At 33.2% G+C, this 22,393-nt stretch overlaps 1 protein-coding gene across 2 annotated transcripts in view; it reads left to right on the top strand.

Moving 5' to 3' along the window:
- The window catches only part of CSMD3 (CUB and Sushi multiple domains 3), a 1,221,727-nt gene that overhangs the window by 1,158,065 nt on the left and 41,269 nt on the right, over positions 1 to 22,393 (top strand). For both annotated transcript variants that reach the window (XM_032858445.1, XM_032858446.1), the window contains 6 exons: positions 1,391 to 1,564; positions 3,913 to 4,098; positions 6,024 to 6,197; positions 8,258 to 8,440; positions 12,363 to 12,539; positions 21,723 to 21,902. In XM_032858445.1, the coding sequence (XP_032714336.1) occupies positions 1,391 to 1,564; positions 3,913 to 4,098; positions 6,024 to 6,197; positions 8,258 to 8,440; positions 12,363 to 12,539; positions 21,723 to 21,902 (1,074 nt within the window). The remainder of the gene's footprint in view (positions 1 to 1,390; positions 1,565 to 3,912; positions 4,099 to 6,023; positions 6,198 to 8,257; positions 8,441 to 12,362; positions 12,540 to 21,722; positions 21,903 to 22,393) is intronic.

Raw genomic sequence — 22,393 nt, forward strand, 5'->3', positions numbered from 1 at the left:
CTGTGACTAATTACATCCATATTTATAGATTCCATTGTCACATTTTTATTCAAACGACACATATTTTTTGAAATTCTAGTTTCACGGAGACTATTTCCAGGTGTTGAAATTTAATAGAATAATAGACCATAGAGTTAATAATTAGTATTGCTTTTCTAAGGGGGTGTGTGTGTGCACACACCCATGTACGCATGTGCACATGCGCCTGCACACAGACTGATGATTTAAAGACAGCACATGATGCTTGGATCTGTCCTAGATTTTTTCCCCTTTCATTTATATTCAGGCATAGCCAACTAATACCACTGTTTTTCTTGTTGAATAATTGAGTCTATAAAAGAAAATTGGTCCTTGGGGTAAAACTGGTTTCTTTATTGATAATTTTAACAAGAATAAGATGCAGTTAAATTTCCAAGTGAGTAGGTTGACATTAACAATACAGCTGAAAAAAATAATTGCTCTTGGGTCATTTCAAAAGTACTAAAAATGACTGTGGTTTTTCACTGTGCCCAATTATGAAGCACTATTACTGGAGTTGCTCTGATTAATAGAGTGGGATGATGCAGTGAAACAGTTCACAGAAATACAGTGTTTGGGATAAGCCTAGCACTAAGTACAATCTAGAATAGAACTACAACCCTAAAAACATTTAAATAATTTATCTAACTGATACATTATTTCTAAACAAATTTGTGCTAAATTACTGAGTTTCAATTATGAAGAAAATAAACCAGTACGATTGACAGGTTTACAGAGTGTTAATAATGGTATCTCAGAATAGTAAGGAGAATGCTCCTACATCATGCATTATTTTTATTGTTTATAATATATAGCCACATTAACTTTTCAAGCACACTTTGCTTGACAGTGTACTCTTCATAAAAATTACTTGTATAAATAACGTTAAACTATTTCTCAAAATTAAATACAACACACTGCCTTTATGGACCTTCAATTCTTAAACTTGACTAGAAAAGGGAAATAGGTTCAGTTTCATTCCTTTCTGCTTCTAACTAGTGACATGAACTTGTCATTCCCAGATTTCTTCGAATTTCAGTACTTGTCTGGAAAAAAAAAATAAATAAATAAATAAATGAAGAGAGGGAATAAAAATGTCCCATGAAACTTTAAACATCTCTGCACCACTTGCTTGAAATGATCACAATTAAAAATATGTGTCTCTTTACTAATATAATATTTCTATTCTATTGGACTATTTTGGCATTCTAAATTGCTCCCTTCCAAGAGTAAAATTACTTTAAATATATTTCCACATAGAAGTGGTCTTCTTTCAATGTTGTTTGAAATGATTAAACGTAACTCTCATGTGATAACGGATAACCAAATATTCTGCTTTGTGCTTCTCCTTTCCCCCACCCATTGCTAATAGCGGTTAGCTGTGGTCACCCTGGTAGTCCAATTTATGGAAGAACAAGTGGCAATGGATTCAACTTTAATGATGTGGTGACATTCTCTTGCAATATTGGGTATGTTATGCAAGGGCCAACAAAGGCACAGTGCCAGGCCAACAGACAGTGGAGCCATCCTCCACCAGTGTGCAAAGGTAAATGTCTAATTATATTCCCGTTAAGGGCATGGTAATAATGGGTCTTCGTAAACATAGATGACAATATTTGAAATAATTTGGGCAGAATAATAGAATGTTTTCAGCTAATAAATAAAAGGATTTAATATTGATGTCCTCTCATTAGCTAGGCTTTCCTTTTTCCTTAATTTTTATCTTATGTTCTTAAAAGTTAAAATTAACAGGTTTTATATTTTGGGTGGGGGGCTTTAAAAAATTTTTAGTTAGTCAACATCCAGGTCAATATTGGTCTTTGGAGTAGAATTCAGTGATTCATCACTTACATACAACACCCAGTGCTCATCACAACAAATACCCCCTTTAATACCCATCACCCATCTAGCCCTTCCCCCACTGACCTCTCTCTGTCAACCCTCAGTCTGTTCTCTATTCTTAAGGGTCTCTTATGGTTTTTTTCCTTCTGTCCTTTTCTTTCCCCTACCCAGATATTCATGTGTTTTGTTTCTTAAGTTCCACACACGAGTGAGATAATATGGTATTTGTCTTTCTCTGACTTACTTCACACAGTGTAACACATTCTAGCTCTATCCTTGTTGTTGCAAATACAAGATTTCATTTTTTGGTGACTGGGTAATATTCCATCTCATACACACACACACACACACACATGCACACACACATGCACTCTTATCTTCTTTATCCATTCATCAGTTCTTGGACATTTGGGCTCTCTCCATAGGTTGGCTTGCTTTTAATGCTGCTGTAAACATCGGAGTGCATATATCCCTTCAAATCTATATTTTTGTATCCTTTGAATAAATACCTAGTAGTGCAACTGCTGGATCATAGGGTAGTTCTATTTTCAACTTTCTGAGGAACTTCCATACTGTTCTCCAGAGTGGCTGCACCACTTTGTATCCCCACCAGCAGTACAAGAGGGTTCTCCTTTCTCTGCATGCTCACCTACACCTGTTGTTTCTTGTGTTAATTTAAACCATTCTGATAGGTGTGAAATGATATCTCTCTCTCTTCATGGTTTTTATTCTTATTTTCCTGATGATGAGTGATGTTGAGCATCTGGTCATGTGTCTGTAAGCCTTCTGCATGTCTTTTTTGGAGAAGTGTCCATTCGTATCTTCTACCCATTTCTTAACTAGATTATTTATTTTTTGGATGTTGAGTTTGATAATTTCTTTATAGATTTTGAATACTAACCCATTATCAGATGTCATTTGCAAATATTTTCTCCCAAATAGTAGACTGCCTTTTAGTTTTGTTGATTGTTTCCTTCACTGTGCAGAAGTGCAGACTTCATCTTGATGAAGTCCCAATACATTATTTTTGCTTCTTTCCCTTGCCTCTGGCAATGTGTCTAATAAGGAGTTACCAAGTTTTATTTTAACTGCTTAGCTTTATTATCTTGTACCTATTTTATTTCTGCATATAAAAAGTCATTAAGATCATTTTACTTGTGGCTTACTTTATAATTTTTTCAAAGATTTTATTTATTTATTTGACAGACAGAGATCACAGGCAGAGAGGCAGGCAGAGAGAGAGAGGGGGAAGCAGGCTCCCTGCTGAGCAGAGAGCCAGATATGGGGCTTGATCTGAAGACCCTGAGACCATTTAAGCAGAGGCTTAAACTACTGAACCACCCAGGCATCCTGGTTTACTTTATAATTAATGGAACTTACCTTTGACATTTATTTTTTCATATTTTTGGAGAGACCGAGTCCTCATTTACTGTGATGCCAATACTGGGGTTTTCTTTATTGTTTTTTCTATAGAAACAAAATTAAAGAGATTTTTGCTGTTTTCCCATTTGCAAAGAGGTATGGTGTATTTTACATTGTCTGATAAAATACAACCAAATTACATTTTTCTACATTTTTAAAAATATTTTATTTATTTATTTGACAGAGATCACAAGCAGAGAGGCAGGCAGAGAGAGAGTGGGGAAAACAGGCTCCCCACTGAGCAGACAGCCTGATGTAGGGCTTGATCCCAAGACCCTGGGATCATGACCTGAGCCAAAGGCAGAGGCTTTAATCCACTGAGCCACCCAGGCACCCCAATTTTTCTACATTTTTTATGGTTTATAGCTTAAGGTATCATTAAGGTATTAAGTAGAATACTTATGGAGTTACTATTGTTCAAGAATTCTTACAGAAATGTTTTCCTTTTTTTCTGTTTTCAACCACATGGATTTCACTTCATTATCTATGTAGCCCGTGCATTAATTTTATTCCTGGAATCTTTGGTTTATTTGATTAAATTTACCTTTGAAACACCATTTTTTATGGAAATCTATGTAGGTCTATATATATTATTCCAAACATAACTTTGAATATTTGTCATTTGTTTAGTGGTGAACTGCTCTGACCCTGGAATTCCAGCCAATTCCAAAAGAGAAAGTAAAATAGAACATGGAAATTTCACCTATGGCACTGTGGTATTCTACGACTGTAATCCAGGATATTTCTTATTTGGATCTTCGGTTTTAATATGTCAACCAAATGGACAGTGGGATAAACCTTTACCAGAATGTATCAGTAAGTAGATAATGTGAATTCTTCCTTGACAAAATGCCATGGAAGCCACACGGATATTTATTGTCTTATAAACTATCTAGAGCTATATATTAGAAGGATCTTATTTATAATTATTACTTTAATTTAATTTTTGATTTTATTGTTTCATTTTTTGAAACTATAGTCCCCTATATTCTGCCAATTCAATGCCTGAATGCTATTTTTTATTAATATTAATGTGATTCTTTGATTTTGAGCTTTGATAAAGCAGATAGACTATGAAAAGCAACATCTGTTATATTCTATGATATTACCCTCCCAGAAGAGGCAATTACATTTTGATTTTCTTTTGTACTAATATTTTAAATTTCATTTAAGGCAATATTAGTCTTAATGTAAACATCTACCAGGGCTTTAGAATATTTAAGGATTTAGACACATGTGTGACTTAAATCTTACTGATTTAAACATTTATCATATTACAGACACATAGACACATAAATGCAGTAAATGTTGATACACATCATCTTTCAAGTCAGTGAACATTTGAGTGCATTTTGTCATATGCTGTGTTGGAATTGTAGAATATAAATAAGATAAATTATAGCAGATATGCATAAAATTAACATGTATAGTAAGGAAATAATTATGTGAGAACATAGAGAACTGAACATGAATTTGAAATATTCAGTTAGTTATTTAGTCTCAACTATAGCTATGTCTCAAAAAGGTGATGAATCATGACAAGAAAGAATAACTTCATAGACTGAAGGAGTAGTGTGTCAAGAAATCATTGTGCAAGTAATTTTGGGTTTTACTAAGTTTCTAAATTATAAAATCATTTCATGATGATTTTTTAGTTAAAGATACTTTATGTTTACATATTTTTAAAAATATTGCAACATCATTCATGTACTAATGAAGAAACAAAACTTCATGCGCTATTCATTAAATTTCAGCTTCTGTAGCAAATAATTCAATTGTTGATCTTTTGCTTAAAGATCATTTTGTTTAAAATGTATTTCACTTCTTTTTGTAGACAGTCTGGTCTCATAGTTGACTATTTCACTTACTTGACTTCGTGTGGCTATAGCATTCAAGTTAAAAATCTTAAGACACGTAAACATGAACTTCTTCAGATTTTCTTAGCTCTCATACTTTTTGCCTTTATGTCCCATAGCATCTCTGATAGTGTGCAAAGTACTCAAGGGTTTTATTAAGTTTATATTCCTTTATTTAAAATTCTGGAGTCATATTACACTCAATATTTTTCCAAGTTATAACTAAAAGACAGTACACAGTTACCAAGCTACCTCTAGGTTGTAAAGAAAATTTGACAATGTATTGATATCTGATTCTGCTATACTTTGTAGTGTTTTAGGTAACAAGCCACTGAGTATTTTCTTTGTACAGCATGATTTATTCTTTATGGACTGGGAAAGGAATTATTCTAGACTGCATTATTAGATTGTGTGTCACATATCCATCTTCATTCCCTTTCCTTTACCTTCAAAATTCTTCCTTTTTAATTTCTGTATGGGCTCATTTTAAATCTTATAAGCATTGTAGGTCCTTATTTAGATTGTCCACATTACTCCTCTCTCTAACTTGCATATCCTTGTCAGGCACATGCATACTTTAAACCCATGCACATAGGCATATAAACACACACTCACCACCCCCACATGTAACAGACTTATACTCACTCATTTATGCTTGCTTACAGTGTTCCCGCTAAACACTGGTGAGAGGGTTAACAGGATTGTTCATGTAACTGTAACTTCCATTTTATTTTTTAAAAGCCAGCTTTCACATGGGTTTTTGACTTCTGGAGGCTAGGTATATTTGAGCAGATAGTTTACTTCTTATTTATTTTATAAAACATGGTGCAGGTTGTTCGATAGGAGATATAAAAAAATTTTATATTCAATAATTATGTATTGTAGTGATTGACTGTGGACACCCTGGCCTTCCTCCTAATGCAGTCCTGTCTGGTGAGAAGTATACCTTTGGGTCCACTGTTCACTATTCCTGCACAGGAAAGCGCACCCTTCTAGGCCAGTCATCAAGGACTTGCCAATTAAATGGCCATTGGAGTGGATCACAACCTCATTGTTCAGGTACCTCTTAGAAAATTGGACAATGTGTGTTGGAGGGTACACTATTAGTATTATTATTACTAGGAATATATACACAAAATAATAAAAAGAGATAAAGTAATACATTTTTTTAAAAATCTCATGAGAGAGGCGATAACATAGTTTATACATTTGTTGGAACACTTCTTAAGGCAATATAAATTCAGAGCACAAATTAATATTCATCTTGTAGATGATAAATTACAGGTATATGTTTTGAGCTGTGTTGTATCTAATGTAAATAATCAACTGATTTTAGGATGCTACTGTGTATATTGTGCTTTTGCCCATTAAAATGAACTGTTCTGTTTTAGTAGATACAAAACCTTATTTCAAGATTTTCGGTTAGAGTTCAGTTCTATTAAACTTTCTACACAATCAGTTAATTAATAGAATACTTTTAAAATAAAGCCCTAAATGTTTTTATAAATTAAACTGAGTCAAGTTTTATGAAAGATATTTATCTATCACTCCTGAGTTTCTATAACCCCAATAGAGTTATCATATAATAAATGAATATTGAGCTTATTTAAAATTAATAATTTGTGGAGTATTTGATAACTCTTCTTTTCAGCTGTTTAAGCTACTGCTTTTCTTAAAAAATATCAAATAAGTTTTAGATCGGTGTAGTTTCCCTATTTGATACTACTTATTATATTTGTTTTTACCCATCAACTAGAAGTTGGTGCTTATTTTTCTACCTGTTTTTATTTATATATTGCCCATTATTTTTATATTATTTTATCTCTGTGGAAATCATGTTGATGACTTACTAGAAGTTGTTGTACATTGTTTTCCCTTTAGGAGTAAAAGTTTTGAAATGGTTACTTATTTCAAAATCTCCTTGTAACTAGTGGTTAATCCCTGTGAACTGATTACTTGGGATCTCAAATTTATCTTAGAGATTTGAAAAAAAAAAACTATTAATTCTAATGTTACTATAAAACTGATATTAATGAGAATTAAAACTCTTATCTTTGAGTAACTCATAGTTAACCCAGATAACCAATTATACATAAAAACATAAACTTAGATGCATACATGCTAACTTATTAGGAAACTGCTACTGAATTGCAAAAAAAAAAAAAAAAAGATGCACATAGATATTTAAAAGTGAAGTAGTGATCTTAAAGTTTTGTGATCTTAAAGTTTTGTGTGAGTAATATTACATCACATGAAAATGAGGAGGTACGAAGAAGGATTTCAAATACACCAGGCATATCAAACAAGGCATCTGTACAGACAGCATTTTCAATGTATATGTCTTCAACTTTGTCTCTCTTTCTCTCCTCTCAACATGTAATAATACTGGGGCAACTATGATGAGAATTATTTAAGACACGATAAAGGGACTGAATAAATCTTTAATACTAAAATCAAAAGATGAACACCTAGTCATGAACAAAGAATAAATCCTTATTAAGAACTTAAGCCAGACTTTTCCATCTTTGTTTATAACTTATTTATATATTTTCATATTGGAAAAGATACAATTCATTTATCTTTGGTCATTGGACATTGGTACAGAAAATCAGGGGGTGAAGTTTTAGGTTACTGGAAATACTATATTGTAACATCTACATTTTTCAGCACACTACAGTTGTGATTTAACAAAAAAGGATTTTCAGCATTTAGGAAATTCAAAGAAGAAAATGTGCAAATTACCAAGTCCAATTTTTAATTTTAGTTTTATAAACCTGTTGTCATTTGAGTTCCTAGTATATCAGTTATAAATTTTCCATTAACTTATTTGTTAACCAGGTTTCAGAAATACTAATGAAATGTCCTTAACCTGTTTAATGGACCCAAATATCATCAATACAGAAAATAACGCCATACTCTGCAACAGATTTCTTTTTCATTTAGGCTTTTCTTAATGACTAGAGTCAGATGGGAAATGTGAATTATTATTTTACTGAGCCAGTTTGTCATATTAAAACATAGCATGCACAAAAACAAAAGCCTACAAGAATGTTGGACTAAATCATGAACATAGGAAATGTTTAATGAAATAAATTAACTTAAACTGTACTGAATTTCAGGTGATGCTACTGGTACATGTGGGGATCCAGGTACTCCTGGGCATGGTTCTAGACAGGAAAGTGATTTCAGAACCAAAAGCTCTGTACGTTTTGCTTGTGATAGTGGTTATATCCTTCATGGCTCAGAAGAAAGAACATGTTTAGCCAATGGCAGTTGGACTGGAAGGCAACCAGAATGCAAAGGTAATCTAAGCAGAAACTAAATATATGGAAAATGTTGCAATTTAATGTGTATGCAATTTCAGTTGGTTACTACCGTTGAAATAACTCCTGCCCCATTCATCCTGTACCCAACCTTAGAATAAAGGCATCATCATATAAAAGAACTATGATAGGTAATAATTATAAAAATTATCTCTCATGAGCTATATATGCACAAATACTTCGTATCATAACAAATATATCAATTCAAAAAGTTAAAAATATTTGTTAAAAGGTTTATTAATCCACCTTTATCATAGTGCTGTACATAATAGACATTATATAGGGAAAAATAATTATTCTTAACATTACCTCAAGGTCGTTTCAGTTTTCAGGAAAAATATAGAAAGATGCCTAAATATATATGAGATTTTTATTTATAGAAGACAGTTATTAGTAGCTAAAATCCTTAAAATTTTTAGTGTTTGAGTAAAATTGTTAATCATTCTGACTAGCTCGGAGGTAACATAATTAAATCTTTACCAGATTGACTAGAAAATGAAGTGTTGCTGAAAAATTATCCTTAAATTTAAATTGTTCTTTGTGAGATGACTTAAGTGCAAATACTAAACTTGCAAAGGTATTTATGAAATTTACTTGATGTTATACAAAATGTGTTGGTTTTATAAATAGGAAATAATTAGCAATAGAGCCTTCTTGACAGTTTCTTGATTGATTATATTTCAGAATCTTTTTATGATGTTTCAAATTAGTGCCCATATTCTAGGAGAGACAGTTATCTTTTTTAACTCCACCAAATGTAATCCTAATTAAGAGACACTTGCAACTTAGTTGCTATTATAGGGAAACTAGTTGAGAAACAATGTTGCTGAGCAAAAAAAAAAAAAAAAAAAAAAAAAAAAAAGTAAGACTATTTCTCAAACTTATCTTCCAAAGGAAAAAATCTCTATAATTATATTGTACATGGCATAGGTGATATCTAAGTAATCCCTTTGTTCAGATGAACTGCAAAATATTTTTTAGATGAAATGTGTGGTATTGACTTTGTCTTGTTTGTATATACATTATGGATATAAAAGAGCCAGAAGTTATAGCAAATATAACAGAATTATCACTTTTCTTATGGATGGAACTCATACAAATCATTTAGAAAAGAGATTCTAGTAGATGAATGGACAGAGGAAATGAACAGAAAATACAGAAGAGCCAAAAAACCAATTCCAACCTATAGAAAAAAATTCTACATAACTAGCAGTCAGAAAATTATAATTGAACATCAAGGCATCATTTTCACTTGTTTTAAATGAAATTCTGGTGTATGTGGAGCAAAACTAGAACTTTAAAACATTTCTAGAGGTTTTTTATTGTTATAGTTTAGGGTAATTTGACAAAAATTCACACTTATAGAATATAGAGAGCTTTGATTTATTAATTTTTGAGGATTTTTTCCTAAAGAAAATAAAAGTACTAAAGAAAACACAATTGAAATGATGCAATTTTATGTTTCTTATTGATTATGACTAAAACAACTGGAAAGAATTTGAGAGCAATAGGAAAAAATATTACATACGTAGTTATATATTCACACACTACATGTATCATCAATAAGTATTAGAATAAAGGCCATGAGAAAATGTATATCATGTAAAACAGTTAAAAATTAAGATTCAGAATTATGCACTCTAGTAAAATCAAGGCAAATGGTATTTATTTGAGACCATGTGTAAAAGGCAATTTATAAAAATGATACTACAACAGAGTGGTGGAATTTGTAGTATTTTTATTCTCTTTATTCCAAATGTTTGGTAATATTATATTATGTTAGTAACTTATAGTAAAATATAAAAGCTTTCATAGATCATATGGATGTGATGAATAAAAGACCTATGAAAATAAAAATATCAAATAAATGTGCTAAAATAATTTAATAAATAGAAAAATACAAATTTAAAGAATATACAATTTGGACAAATGACAAGGATTTTTAAAATGATGGGGATGCCCGGATTGCTCAGTCAGTTAAGTGTCTGCCTTCGGCTCAGGTCATGATCCCACAGTCTTGGGATCAAGTCTTGCATTGGGCTCCTTGCTCAGTGGAAGCCTGCTTCTCCCTCTTCCCCTGCCTGCCACTTGCCCTGCTTGTGCTCTCTCTCTCTCTCTGACAAATAAGTAAATAAAATCTTTTTTTAAAAAATGATGGTGCCTGATGTTGCAGATCTGGGAAATATTAAACATATTTTTGAAATTAAAAATAATCCAGGCATTCCATTTCCAGAAATTTATCTTAAAAATATGATACGAGGGGTGCCTGGGTGGCTCAGTGGGTTAAAGCCTCTGCCTTCGGCTCAGGTCATGATCCCCAGGGTCCTGGGATCAGGCCCCACATCGGGCTCTCTGCTCAGCAAGGAGCCTGCTTGACCATTTCTCTCTCTGCCTGCCTCTCTGCCTACTTCTGATCTCTGTCTGTCAAATAAATAAATAAAACCTTTAAAAATATATGATATGATATTACTTATATTTGGAATTTAAGAAACAAAACAAATGATGATAGGGGAAAAGAGAAAGGGGGACAGCCAGAAAAAGTCTCAACTATTGAGAACAAACTCATGGTTACCAGAGGGGAGGTTGGTGGGATGGGTTGAACAGGTGATGGGGATTAAGGAAAACACTTGTGATGAGTGCAGGGTATTGTATGGAAGTGTTAAATCACTAAACTGTACATCTGAAATTAATATTATACTGTATGCTAACTAACTGGAATTTAAATAAAAGCTTTTAAAAATTGGACTAATGTACACAGTTGTATATATAGCTAGAGTATATTATAAGTATATTATTAATGTTTTTCAAATCCTTCTTGTGTTGTGTCAGGGCTCATGGTACATAACAAATAAACATGATCAGATTGTTATTTTAGGCAGGGACTTATGAATATAGAGGAGAGTAATTACTCTTGACAGCAGATAAAATGTTTAGTATATCATATGTTCTCCTGAAAGCTGGAGAGTAACTTTTTACCTGGGTCTTGACTTTGTTGTTTATGTAAGAAATGTGTACATTTCCTAAATACACATACACACAGAAATACAAAGGAATGGCAAAGGAATGGCAAAATTAAATAAGATGCAGAGAGTGATAGAGATAGTACTTCTGAAACTGTAATTACATTCCTTATTCATAGAGAAAATTGTAAATTCTATAAAGTATTAAAATACCTTTTTATATTATAGCAGAATTTAGTATTACATTTGACATAGATTTGCTTTTAAGGTCCTTAAAAAATTCACTTATGGTATTAATGGCAAATAGTTAAACATAATAAAGAATAATTAATCATATAAGGCATTTGTGTTTGTGACTCTTGTTTAGGATATGTTGCAAACTTAGTTCAAAACATTCCTAGAATTTAGTTACTTTGTTTTTATTCAGTTTGTTTTTTGTACACTTTGGCCCAGAAATAGAGATAATAAAGTTTTAATACAAATCAGTTTTATACTTACATAAATAAAAATATACATGGATGTTTATAATGCTTAAATTATCTATTTTATATCTATCCTCCTAGAAGTATAATTAGAATAAACCTCGGTTGCATCTTGTTGTTACGTCCACTCTAATTTTACATGAGCTGCTTTTTAGGCAGACTCTTAAATCCTTCTTGGGAAGATTTTATAGTACCCAAGAGCAATACTCAAGTAATTACTTTACTTTGTAAATTTTTTACCAAAGCTACTAACAAAAGTCTTACACCCCAGTAATTAATCTAATAGAATCAATATAAATTCATCTTGAATTTCAACTCTCTATAAAAGATAAGCCAATACTTATAGAAGATTTTCTAGCTCCTCTGGATAATTTGAAACAATCATTTAAGTCACTATTTTTTGTGAGAGGAATTCTAAAACCACTTTTAATATATACTCTGGCCCATTTTGTTTTATAGCTGTACAGTGTGGTAACCCAGGAACCACAGCCAATGGAAAAGTCTTTCGGATTGATGGCACCACGTTTTCCAGTTCAGTTATTTATTCCTGTATGGAGGGATACATCCTTTCTGGACCTTCCGTTAGACAGTGCACAGCCAATGGAACATGGTCTGGAACTTTGCCTAACTGTACAAGTAAGTTTCCTCTCATTATTTTAAATAATCACTAGTTCTGTGAAAAATATTTGAGTGCATAAATGTGTATCTGTGTGTTTTGTAAATCAATCAAACCATGATGAATATTGGTATTGTCTTTCCAATTAAAAAATGGTAGTTGTGTTAGTTAGAAGGCACATTAATGACCTTAAGAATCTGCTGACTTACCAAGGTACTGCAATTGGCAGAGGAAAGAAGAATCACAGCAAATCAGTGCTCTTAAATGTAATATAACAGTTTTTTTTTAAGAACAGAGATGAATTATTACCTGTAATAGAAATTAAATATACAAAGAAAACAAACAAAATTACATTTTGTCAATCTAACTCACATCAATAACTGACTTGGTTTTTAAAATTTGTAAATCAGGAACATGTTGCTTCCAAGACTCAAAAAGGTATCCGGCCTTTTTTTTTTTTTTTTTTTTTTTTTTAATGGTACAGTGTAGCGAAGGTCAATAGTTATTTACAGCTCAGTGGCGGAGCAGCCCTTGGCTGACCTGATAGTTCCCAGAAATTCAACTGAAAAGATAAGCCTTATACTGTGTATGGATCATTCCTTTTAATAATTTGGATCTTTTGTATTTGTATTTCCTGAATGACTGGCTCAAATGAATCAACCCAGAGGAAGATGCTATCAAAGTCATGTCATGTCGTCATATCTGTACCTGGAGAAAGTCACCCGTAGTTACTCTCTTGCCAGTAAAGATTGTGCGCAATGACCTGGCTGTTGAGGTGCCTCATGGGTATTGATCTCTTCAAAGGTGAAGGCAGATGATAGCTAGGAGACTATTGAAATAAGCATTGAATAGAACATATTAGCCATATCTATAAAAGCAAAACACTTGCCAGTTGTTGATTGGAGTCAGTAAAAAGTAATATTCCTGGCCCTATGTCAGCCTCAGATATTGTTACATTGAATCTCCTGGGCAGATCCTCACAGTCTGAGCGGTAATTGTTTTAAGGCAGTAAGATGGGGCAGTTGTAGGACTCATTTGCTTTTATCTCTCAAGGATCACTGTGTTCTGCGCTTTGCTGCCTGATGAAACCTGGTCGGTCTTTTTTTTCCTTCGTTCCTTCCTTCCTTCCTTCCTTCCTTCTCTCTCTCTCTTTCTATTTCTCTTTCTTTCTTTTTTTCTTTTCTAGTTGTTTCAGGGGGAGAATAAATTCTCCCTGATTTCTCCAGTTTGAAGGAAAGAAATCCTTTTGCTTACTTTGCAAATGTCTCATTTTTTTGGTGAGGCTTAAAAATCTAACAATTGGCAAATATGCTTTACTTTCCGTACTACACTATCCCATTTGAGCGTTTAGAACTGTATCTGCTATCCTTTAATCATCAGCTCAAATGACCTGTTTCGGTTAAGCCTTCTCAAGATACTTCTTCCTCATATCCCTTTTAGCTAAAAGTGCTCTCTCCATGCTGTATAACTTTTTTTCTTTTTCTTTCTTTTTTTTTTTTTTTCTGAATGGCAATGACTTATACTGCTAAACCATAAACATCTTTTTAAAAAAAATTAATTTAATTTAATTTTTTTCAGTGTTCCAAAATTCATTGCTTTAAACCGTAAATGTCTTAGAACAATAGTAACCAGATCTGTTTATCCCAGTGACTTTCTAGAGTGGAGCACAGAACGAAATGTTGGCTCACTGAAATATCTCATTTGAGTTTTATTTTAACTATGACACACACGATTTATAATTTCATTCTATTTTAAAATGCTTATAGAAAGGGCTTGTAATTTTGTAGATAACAGAACACATAGATTCTGGAAGATAGTATGCATTTAATATACAATTATCAAAAAGACTGAGATAATGAATATATTCAGAATAAAGGAAATCAATTGAATAACACAGCTTCTTTTTTCCCCCACAAAGAATAACTAGTCAAGGATAAATACCTAAGTCTTTTATTTAAGATGCTAAACTTCTATAATTTAAAAATCTAACATAATGATAATGCTTATATGTGGTTATCAAACTGAATCAGAACCATTGTCTCAGATTTCTTCTCATTAACTTGCAGGGGAAGTCAATTTAAGCACATTACTGAAAGAACCATGTAATTTTAGATCTGGAAGAGATTGTATCATAGACTTGCACATGTAGATCAGGAAACTGAGGTACCAAATTATTTAATTGACTTACTGACTACTGTCAGAGACCACTGCTGAACAGTTATTTCTACTCATACATGGATGGAATTTTCCATTCAATTTAATTATTTCCTATATATACCAGAAAGGTTAAGTTCAAATAATAAATATTTATAATAAATTTTTAACTAACATAATTGCCTTTTGTAGGTACTTTTTTTTTTAGCATCTAAACATAAGGACCTATATAAGAATTTGAAATGAATTAAATTACGTATAAAGAAAATTTAAAATGCTTGAACTAAATTTCCAAACCAAAGCTTTAGCTGCAGTTTTTTGGCAAACCCACCTAAACAAAACAAAACTTTCCTTTTTTTGCTTTCCAATCAAATTGTTATTATTTTTACTCATAAGAAATAATATCTGTCACTCAGTGTTTATTGGTCCTTAGGATTTGTGCTAAGTAATTTACACAAATCCTCTCATTTATTTCTAATAACAGATTTATGAAATGAATACCATTAGCCTTTCTGTTTCACATTTGAAGAAATGGTATCTTACAGAGGAAGCACAAATGTCTTCTTCAGGGTAACACAGTATACATAGGATCTAAGACTTAAACATGTTTATTTGACTCAAGTTCATCTCATTCCTTCTTTTTGTATTTTTCCTTCTCTTTGTTTTCTTGCTTTATTTTCTATCTTCCCTAGAATGGTCAAACATATTTGACAAGGCATAAATGTAAGACATTACCTATAAGGCATATGAACTTGTTTCATTAATTTATAGCCTACTCTTCTCTAATTTTTTTCAATTTCTCTGCATTTACCAATTTGAGTTTTACAGAGTTATATCATCTCTTAATGAGCTGACCACTTGTAAGATTTATTTTTGTTCAACATTCCTTTCTGCTTAAAATTAGAATTTTTCTATATATCTTGTCAATAATTTTATTTGTCTCAAGATGAATGTCCAAACATAAAGTGCAAATATATGTTAATAATAAATTTTTAAATCTTGTAAGAGATGAAATATTTTGATGTGATGAGTCAAAGGGAATGAATCAAGCTACTATTGAATCATATACGTAATCAGTGACAAAGTGGAGCTGCTAGAATTGGAATAATATCAGCTGAAAGAGATAAGATCACCAAGACACATGATATGATCCATGTTTCGATACAGGATGATTTGAATATGAATTAAGAGGGACCCTTGGGGAATTTAATAAAGCCCTTAAAGTGTAGGTGAATGAATTATCCATTTACAATGTTGTGGTGAAAGTAAAAATAAAAAGAATTAAATTCTGTTTGGATTTTTTCTATCTTTTTTAAAATAAAAATTTGGTCACTCTGTTTTCTCCTGGGCTTGTTATCTCTAGGAAACTACATAGTGAAAATCAGAATGGTCATCTAATTTTTAGAATGTAATTTTATTTTTCAGCTTATAGCAGTCTATTTTTTATCTGAAAATATAGAAATGTAGCTATATAAGGTAATCGGACTACTTAGGGATTCAGTTAATAAAAAAACATTTACATAAAATCTATTATCTTTGGGTACTTTCCTAGGATCTGAGAATAAAGAGTCCAGTAAGTAAGATCTCTGGTCTCTAATATTTCATAGAGTAATGAAATAGCATCAGTATTCCAAGCAGTTTCACCCTTTTGAGCATTTTCCACCAGGGTGATTTTGCAAATGTACATTCATTTGCTTGATTGGCCAGTAGAAACACACACACATTTGCTTGATTGGCCAGAAGAGACACACACACACATTCCTTTTCTGTTCTTAAAAAAAAAAAAAAAAAAAAGAACACAGTCCAATCAATCCCATGGGTAAATTTGACTTGTTCATTTTCATGATTTTTGGAAAAATTTTTTGGAATAAACATAATTTAATAATAATAGTAATGCCCCCGTCCTCCCCATTCCATAGCTAGCCAGAGTAGAGATGTTAGTAAAAGGGTAAATTTTCCCTCACATAAATTCTACCTGCTAATATTCAGCCAGGTTAAGATTATAATTGAACTGAGAATAAAATATTTAATTAATTTTTCTCTAAAAGATGCCTCACAAACAAGAACTCTTTCCCTTTTCTCCAGATAAGTCCTTATGAACCTACTGCCAGTTCTGGAGTGGGAAGCTTCCCCTAAATAAATTAGTTTTGTCTTGGGTAGGTAAAAGAATATATCATACGATCAAGGTCAACTTTGGCAGAGGAATTATGTTGAGAAAGACCCATGAAACTAAACCAAGCTGGAAGGAAGATATTTGCTGTAATACCAAGTTCATAAAAGTACTCTGATTGTACAATTTAGTGAAGTTCTTTTCTGTGATCTTTAGAATGAGAGAAAATATCTAAAAACTAAGCACACGTAAAAAGTCATTTAAAAAAAATGTAGTAAAGGATTCTTACCTTTTGATGTCTCAATAGCCAGAGCCACCTTTGATACCCAAGACACGTAATGCAGGTAGTATTTAAGGAAGAAGATACAGTCTGCACCAGGACAGGGCTTGTCAAGGGCAGTAAGGATTGGTTTTCAGGGTGAAAAAGAAATACATTCATTTGTTTCTTGGAATTTTTTTTTTTTTTAACCCACTAGGATTCCTTCCAAAATGATTAATGCCCTGTATCTGACAGGTCTTGGCGTTTGGGCCAAGGACAGCATATTCAGATCCAGTGATAAATGAATCTGAGGCTTTTGTTCCAATCACCAGGAACAAAAACCTCACTGGATCTTTGTTACCAAACAGAATTCTCCAAGACTTTTCTTTCTTTCTCTTTTGTAAAGAATGGTTCAGGGAGATGGAGCTACTCTGGCACAGGAGAAAGCTGGAGAAGATATCCCAGCATGAAACTGGGTAAAGTGAAGCTAAAAAAAGTCATCTAAATCTCCTTATGGAGAGAGAGCTATCTCTCAGTGCAGTGGTTCTCAGACAGGGGTGATTTTGCTTCCCAGGGGATAGTTGACAATGTCTGGAGATATTTTTGGCTGTCACAGTGTGGGTGAATGAAGTGTGCTATCAGTATCTAGCAAGTAGAGGTCAATGCTAAACATTCTCAATGCGTAAAGCAGCTCCCTCCATTCAAAAATTAGTTAGTACCAAATGTCAGTGGTGCCAAGGTTGAGGTTGAGAAAATCTACCGCTGAGATCTAAAAAGGAAACCAGTGTTTGAATTGGGAGATTATATAAAACCAGAAGCATTATCAGAGAAATGATCACCTTTCTGGTACTTTGTTCTGCTATAGTAGAATTATTTTATGAACCTAAAACCTGGAAAAGCAAATGTGTGATTATGTCTGGGTGAGAATTTCCATTACTGCATTGTCTTTAATAGAAAAAAAAAATGAGGTTAACTCAAACATCCAGAGTTTACTTACATAAACTATATTGCATGTATATCCAAGTAAGGGAATAAAAGTGTGGGCAATGTGACCCTATTTTATTTAAAAATGCATATTTATAATCCTCACTTAAGAAGTTAAAAGAGAAAGTGGTTTTGAAGTGGCATAGACTAGAATTACGACAATTATGTTTTATTTTTAGCAGAGAGATTATCTACTTAGATTTATCATAAATGATGCCACATGGGCATCAATTGCATGATAGAAGCTAATAAGAAAAACTCCCAGAAAAACAAATTCAAACCTTTAAAACAATGTATATTTTTTGGAGAATTTGAGCTCTTTATTCCTTACATATCATTCACATATTTATTCTTTAAATAAATATTTACTTAAACTTTTATAATGAGTGATGCACTCGATGAGGCTCTGAAAATATAACAGTGTAGAAGAGAGACAAAACAATTGTCTTTCTGGGGTTTATTGGTGTGTGTGTGCACGTGTATGTGCCTGTGTGCTTAGGGGTTTTGGTGACCTTTGAAAAGATTTTTCTTGCAATGAAGCACAGCATTCCGTTGTCATGCCCTGGTGTCTCTGAATTTTAAGGTAAAACCCTAAAGAGCCCCTCTTCTAAGGTTTTGCCCTAAAAGCCTCTTTTTTGTTGCTAAAAACAAACTGATGGTAAATGAATTGACAGGAGGAGCAGGTACTGTTTACAAAGACTGTTGCTATTGGCAACTGCCTCTTTGATTGGCCTTGCTTCACAAGGAAGACACCAAACAAATCCTTGGGAAGCTGTTGTTGTCAGGCATTTCATTCATGATGCTGCCACAATATGCAAACTCTCTTTTGGTGCCTCTTTGGAAAATAACCCCTCTGGCCTCTTACAGTGGCTGCATCTCAGCTCACTGAGCCTTAGGATCAGGTTAGGCTGTTCTTTCTTGCCAGGGTTCTGTTTCCATTTGCAAACTATTACCTAGAAAACAACAGTTTGTAGGTGTGCACCTTCATTTCCCTCTTCTTAATTGGAGTATAGGTTAAAAATAGAAAAAGACAGAAGGTAAAATGAAACAAAATAAATCAAAGTCTTAATACTCACTTTGATATAGTTGTAAATTTTGAAACAGAATTTCAAAACTGAAATTTCGAAGTGACATTCCTGGTAAATAAGCAGGATTTGATTTCTTATTCAACTCGGTTGTACAATTTAAAAAGTTGTTTCCTCTGCAGTAATTGAAAGAACAAAAAACTGTCCTATATGCAAAATTCTTATTAGGACTCAGACAGAAACACTCAATGAGTGTGATTTCAGCAAACTGTCTCCAGGGCTCTGAGGATTATCAGGTGAAGTGCCCTGAACCTTGTTCTTTAATTTAAATGTCATGATTCACTGTCTTAAAACTTCCTAGGCTTAGTGGATTAGAATAATATGAAAGAAATCTTGACATTCATAATTTTTAATGGTAAATTAATAAATACAATGTAATTGAGGTTCTATTAAGGTCTTCCATTCCTTAATCTACTTTTAGTCTTTGACCCTAGATCTCCAAAATACATCTCTAGTCTGATCCCCCATCCTGCTGGCACCCATGAGATGATCAGGGAATCCTTGCTGAAGAATTAATTACAAGTAAAAATGAAAGAATATAGCCCAGATTCACTTCATGAAATTATTTACCCTCTTATGAACAAAAAGATTTAAAAGAAAAAAAAAAAAAAACTAAAAGGCAATTAACCCCATTTTTTTTTTTTTAATCTCCAGAAAAGAAATAGTGTAAACTTCTGGATTTTCCTTTTTTCTCTTAGTTGCTGGAAAGCTTTTAGACAATTCCTTGTCCAAAGCAAGCTTAAATCATGTAACTCACACAGCAAATTTGCAAAACAGCAAACGCTTTTGTGGTTTATATATAATCTTTGTTTTACCTTGTTATTAAATATCATATTTAAAATTATTTATCTTTTCTTTGCTGTCTCAAGTCTTCCTGAAACTTCTGGTGTGGCATCATAAATGATAATATTGTATATGTAACAGAGCTAGCTTTATGGGCTAATAAAATTTAAGAGAAACTCATGCTCAAAAGGGTCCCTTGCTGGGGTTTAAAGCTCTGTGATTGGTGTCTTAAAATTCTTAATTTCAGCTTTAAATTTGTATAAGTGAAATCTACTGGGACAATGGAGCATGTGCTGAGGGCTTGGAGCCTCTGTTTATGCACAGTCAGCCTCTCTGCCTCCGTCTTCCTAGAATGGGTTACAGGCCATTCACCCTCTACCGTGTGGTATCCCTGGCCTTGCCTGACCTCCCCATTCTCACTCCTACTCTGGGGTCACTGATGCTCTCTGCCCAGCCAGTCCATGGTGTCATCAACAATGGGATGCTCACATTGCAATTTTCTTCCACCCCTATGTGAGGCCTGGATGCAAGCATGAAATGGGTAGAAGTTGGGGATATTTACAGAGTCTTAGAGCAGAACAGGGCAGCAGCTCTCCCTGTCCTGGGCTGGCAACAGCAAGACATATTTAGTAAGAACTTTATGTAGGCCTGTCACTGATCCCCGATCCAGAAAGTAAATGACTCCCAGAGTGGAGGTTGCAATTTCTTGGAGGTCATTCTTTCACTTGAGTTGTCAATGAGTTGGCGAAAATGGTAAATTAATTTCTCTGTCCCTAGCTTGGCATTTTCATTGCCACAAATCATGTATCCTGCCCTGTGTGTAATAGATTCACATTTTATAGCTTATTCATTATTTCATTTATTCAATAGGAAGTATTCTTTTTGAACCTAGGATTGTTTTAATTAAAAACTATTATGGGGTGGGTGGTGCCTGGGTGGCTGAGTGGGTCAAGCCTCTGCCTTCAGCTCCAGTCATGATCTCAGGGCTCTGGAATCGAGCCCCACATCGGGCTTTCTGCTCAGTGGGGGAGCCTGTTCCCCGCCAACCCGTGCCTGACTCTCTGCCTACTTATGATCTCTGTCTGTCAAGTAAATAAATAAAATCTTAAAAAAAAAACAAACAAACTATTGTGGGGGCCCCAGGGAGGTTCATTTAGTTAGGCATCTGACACTTGATTTTGGCTCAGGGCATGGTCTCAGGATGGTGAGATCCAGCCCTGAGTCAGGCTCTGTACTGGGTGTGGAGCCTGCTTAAGATTCTCTCTCTCCCTCTCCTTTTGCCCCTCCCAGTTTCCCCCTGCTGCCCCCACTTGTGTTTTACCCATACTCTCTCAAAACAAAAAAACAAAAAACAAAAAAAAAATCCAAACTATTATAATATCCAGCTGAGTAACACTGTGAAGAAAATATGCTCTCAGTCCACCAAGCCTAATCAGTTAGAGATTTCACTTGCCATATATATGAATACATAGATTTCAAATGTTATATTAGAAATCTTGACTCTATAGGATGACTTCTCCATGATCCCCTAATGCATATTAAAAGGGGTTACTGCATCAGAGCGCCTTACAGTATAATAGTTTATTAACCTAGCCTCTTCAGAGTCTAAATGACAGTTTCTGAACCATATGCATAGAATCTGTAATAAACATACCTGATCATAATCAGGAATTCCCAGTGTGTGGTTTAAATATCCTTATGTTTTATGATTAAAAATGAACATGATAACTAATTTTCCCTACTTATATATTAAGTATGCCATATGCTTACTACTTCTCTCCATTAAATGGTACATTAACCATCTGCTCTTCTAATCCAATACTGATAGTAATCAGTTGTGGAGACCCAGGTATACCAGCCAATGGACTGAGATATGGAGATGATTATGTGGTTGGACAAAATGTCTCTTACATGTGCCAGCCAGGCTATACAATGGAATTGAATGGTTCCAGAATTAGAACTTGTACAACTAATGGCACATGGAGTGGAGTAATGCCAACTTGTAGAGGTATGATAATTTCTTCAATATTATCAGTGATAACTGCTATATATTTACTTTTTAATGTGAAAAATGTAAAGTAAGCTTAAGCAGCGTTTTTGTATTATTTCACTTTATTCTGATACTGAAAACTGACTACTGTAGTTTTCATTTTAAAACCATACAGAAAATAAATAGAGAATTTAAACTATTTCAAGAAAAATATTATATCTTATTATGGGTAATGACAATGATTTTTAGTGCATCCAAAACAACAAAAATATCATGTGCTCTGATATGTACTCACTTTCATCATTTATATTGATTAGTGACTATTTAAAAGAGACTATAAGCTTAATGAATTAGAATTTTAACTTGATGATCCACTTGGGTCAAACAACTCAAAGATGGGAAAAAAACTTTCTGTAACTTGAGATAGTCATACTAAATTATAAAACTAACTCTTCATAAACAACATGTTTCTTAGTGCAATCCAGAATTAATCTTGTTGTCCATAGAGG

Source organism: Lontra canadensis, unplaced genomic scaffold (genome assembly GCF_010015895.1).
Source record: "Lontra canadensis isolate GAN:19392208 unplaced genomic scaffold, GSC_riverotter_1.0 scaffold15, whole genome shotgun sequence".
NCBI classification, from domain to species: Eukaryota; Metazoa; Chordata; class Mammalia; order Carnivora; family Mustelidae; genus Lontra; species Lontra canadensis.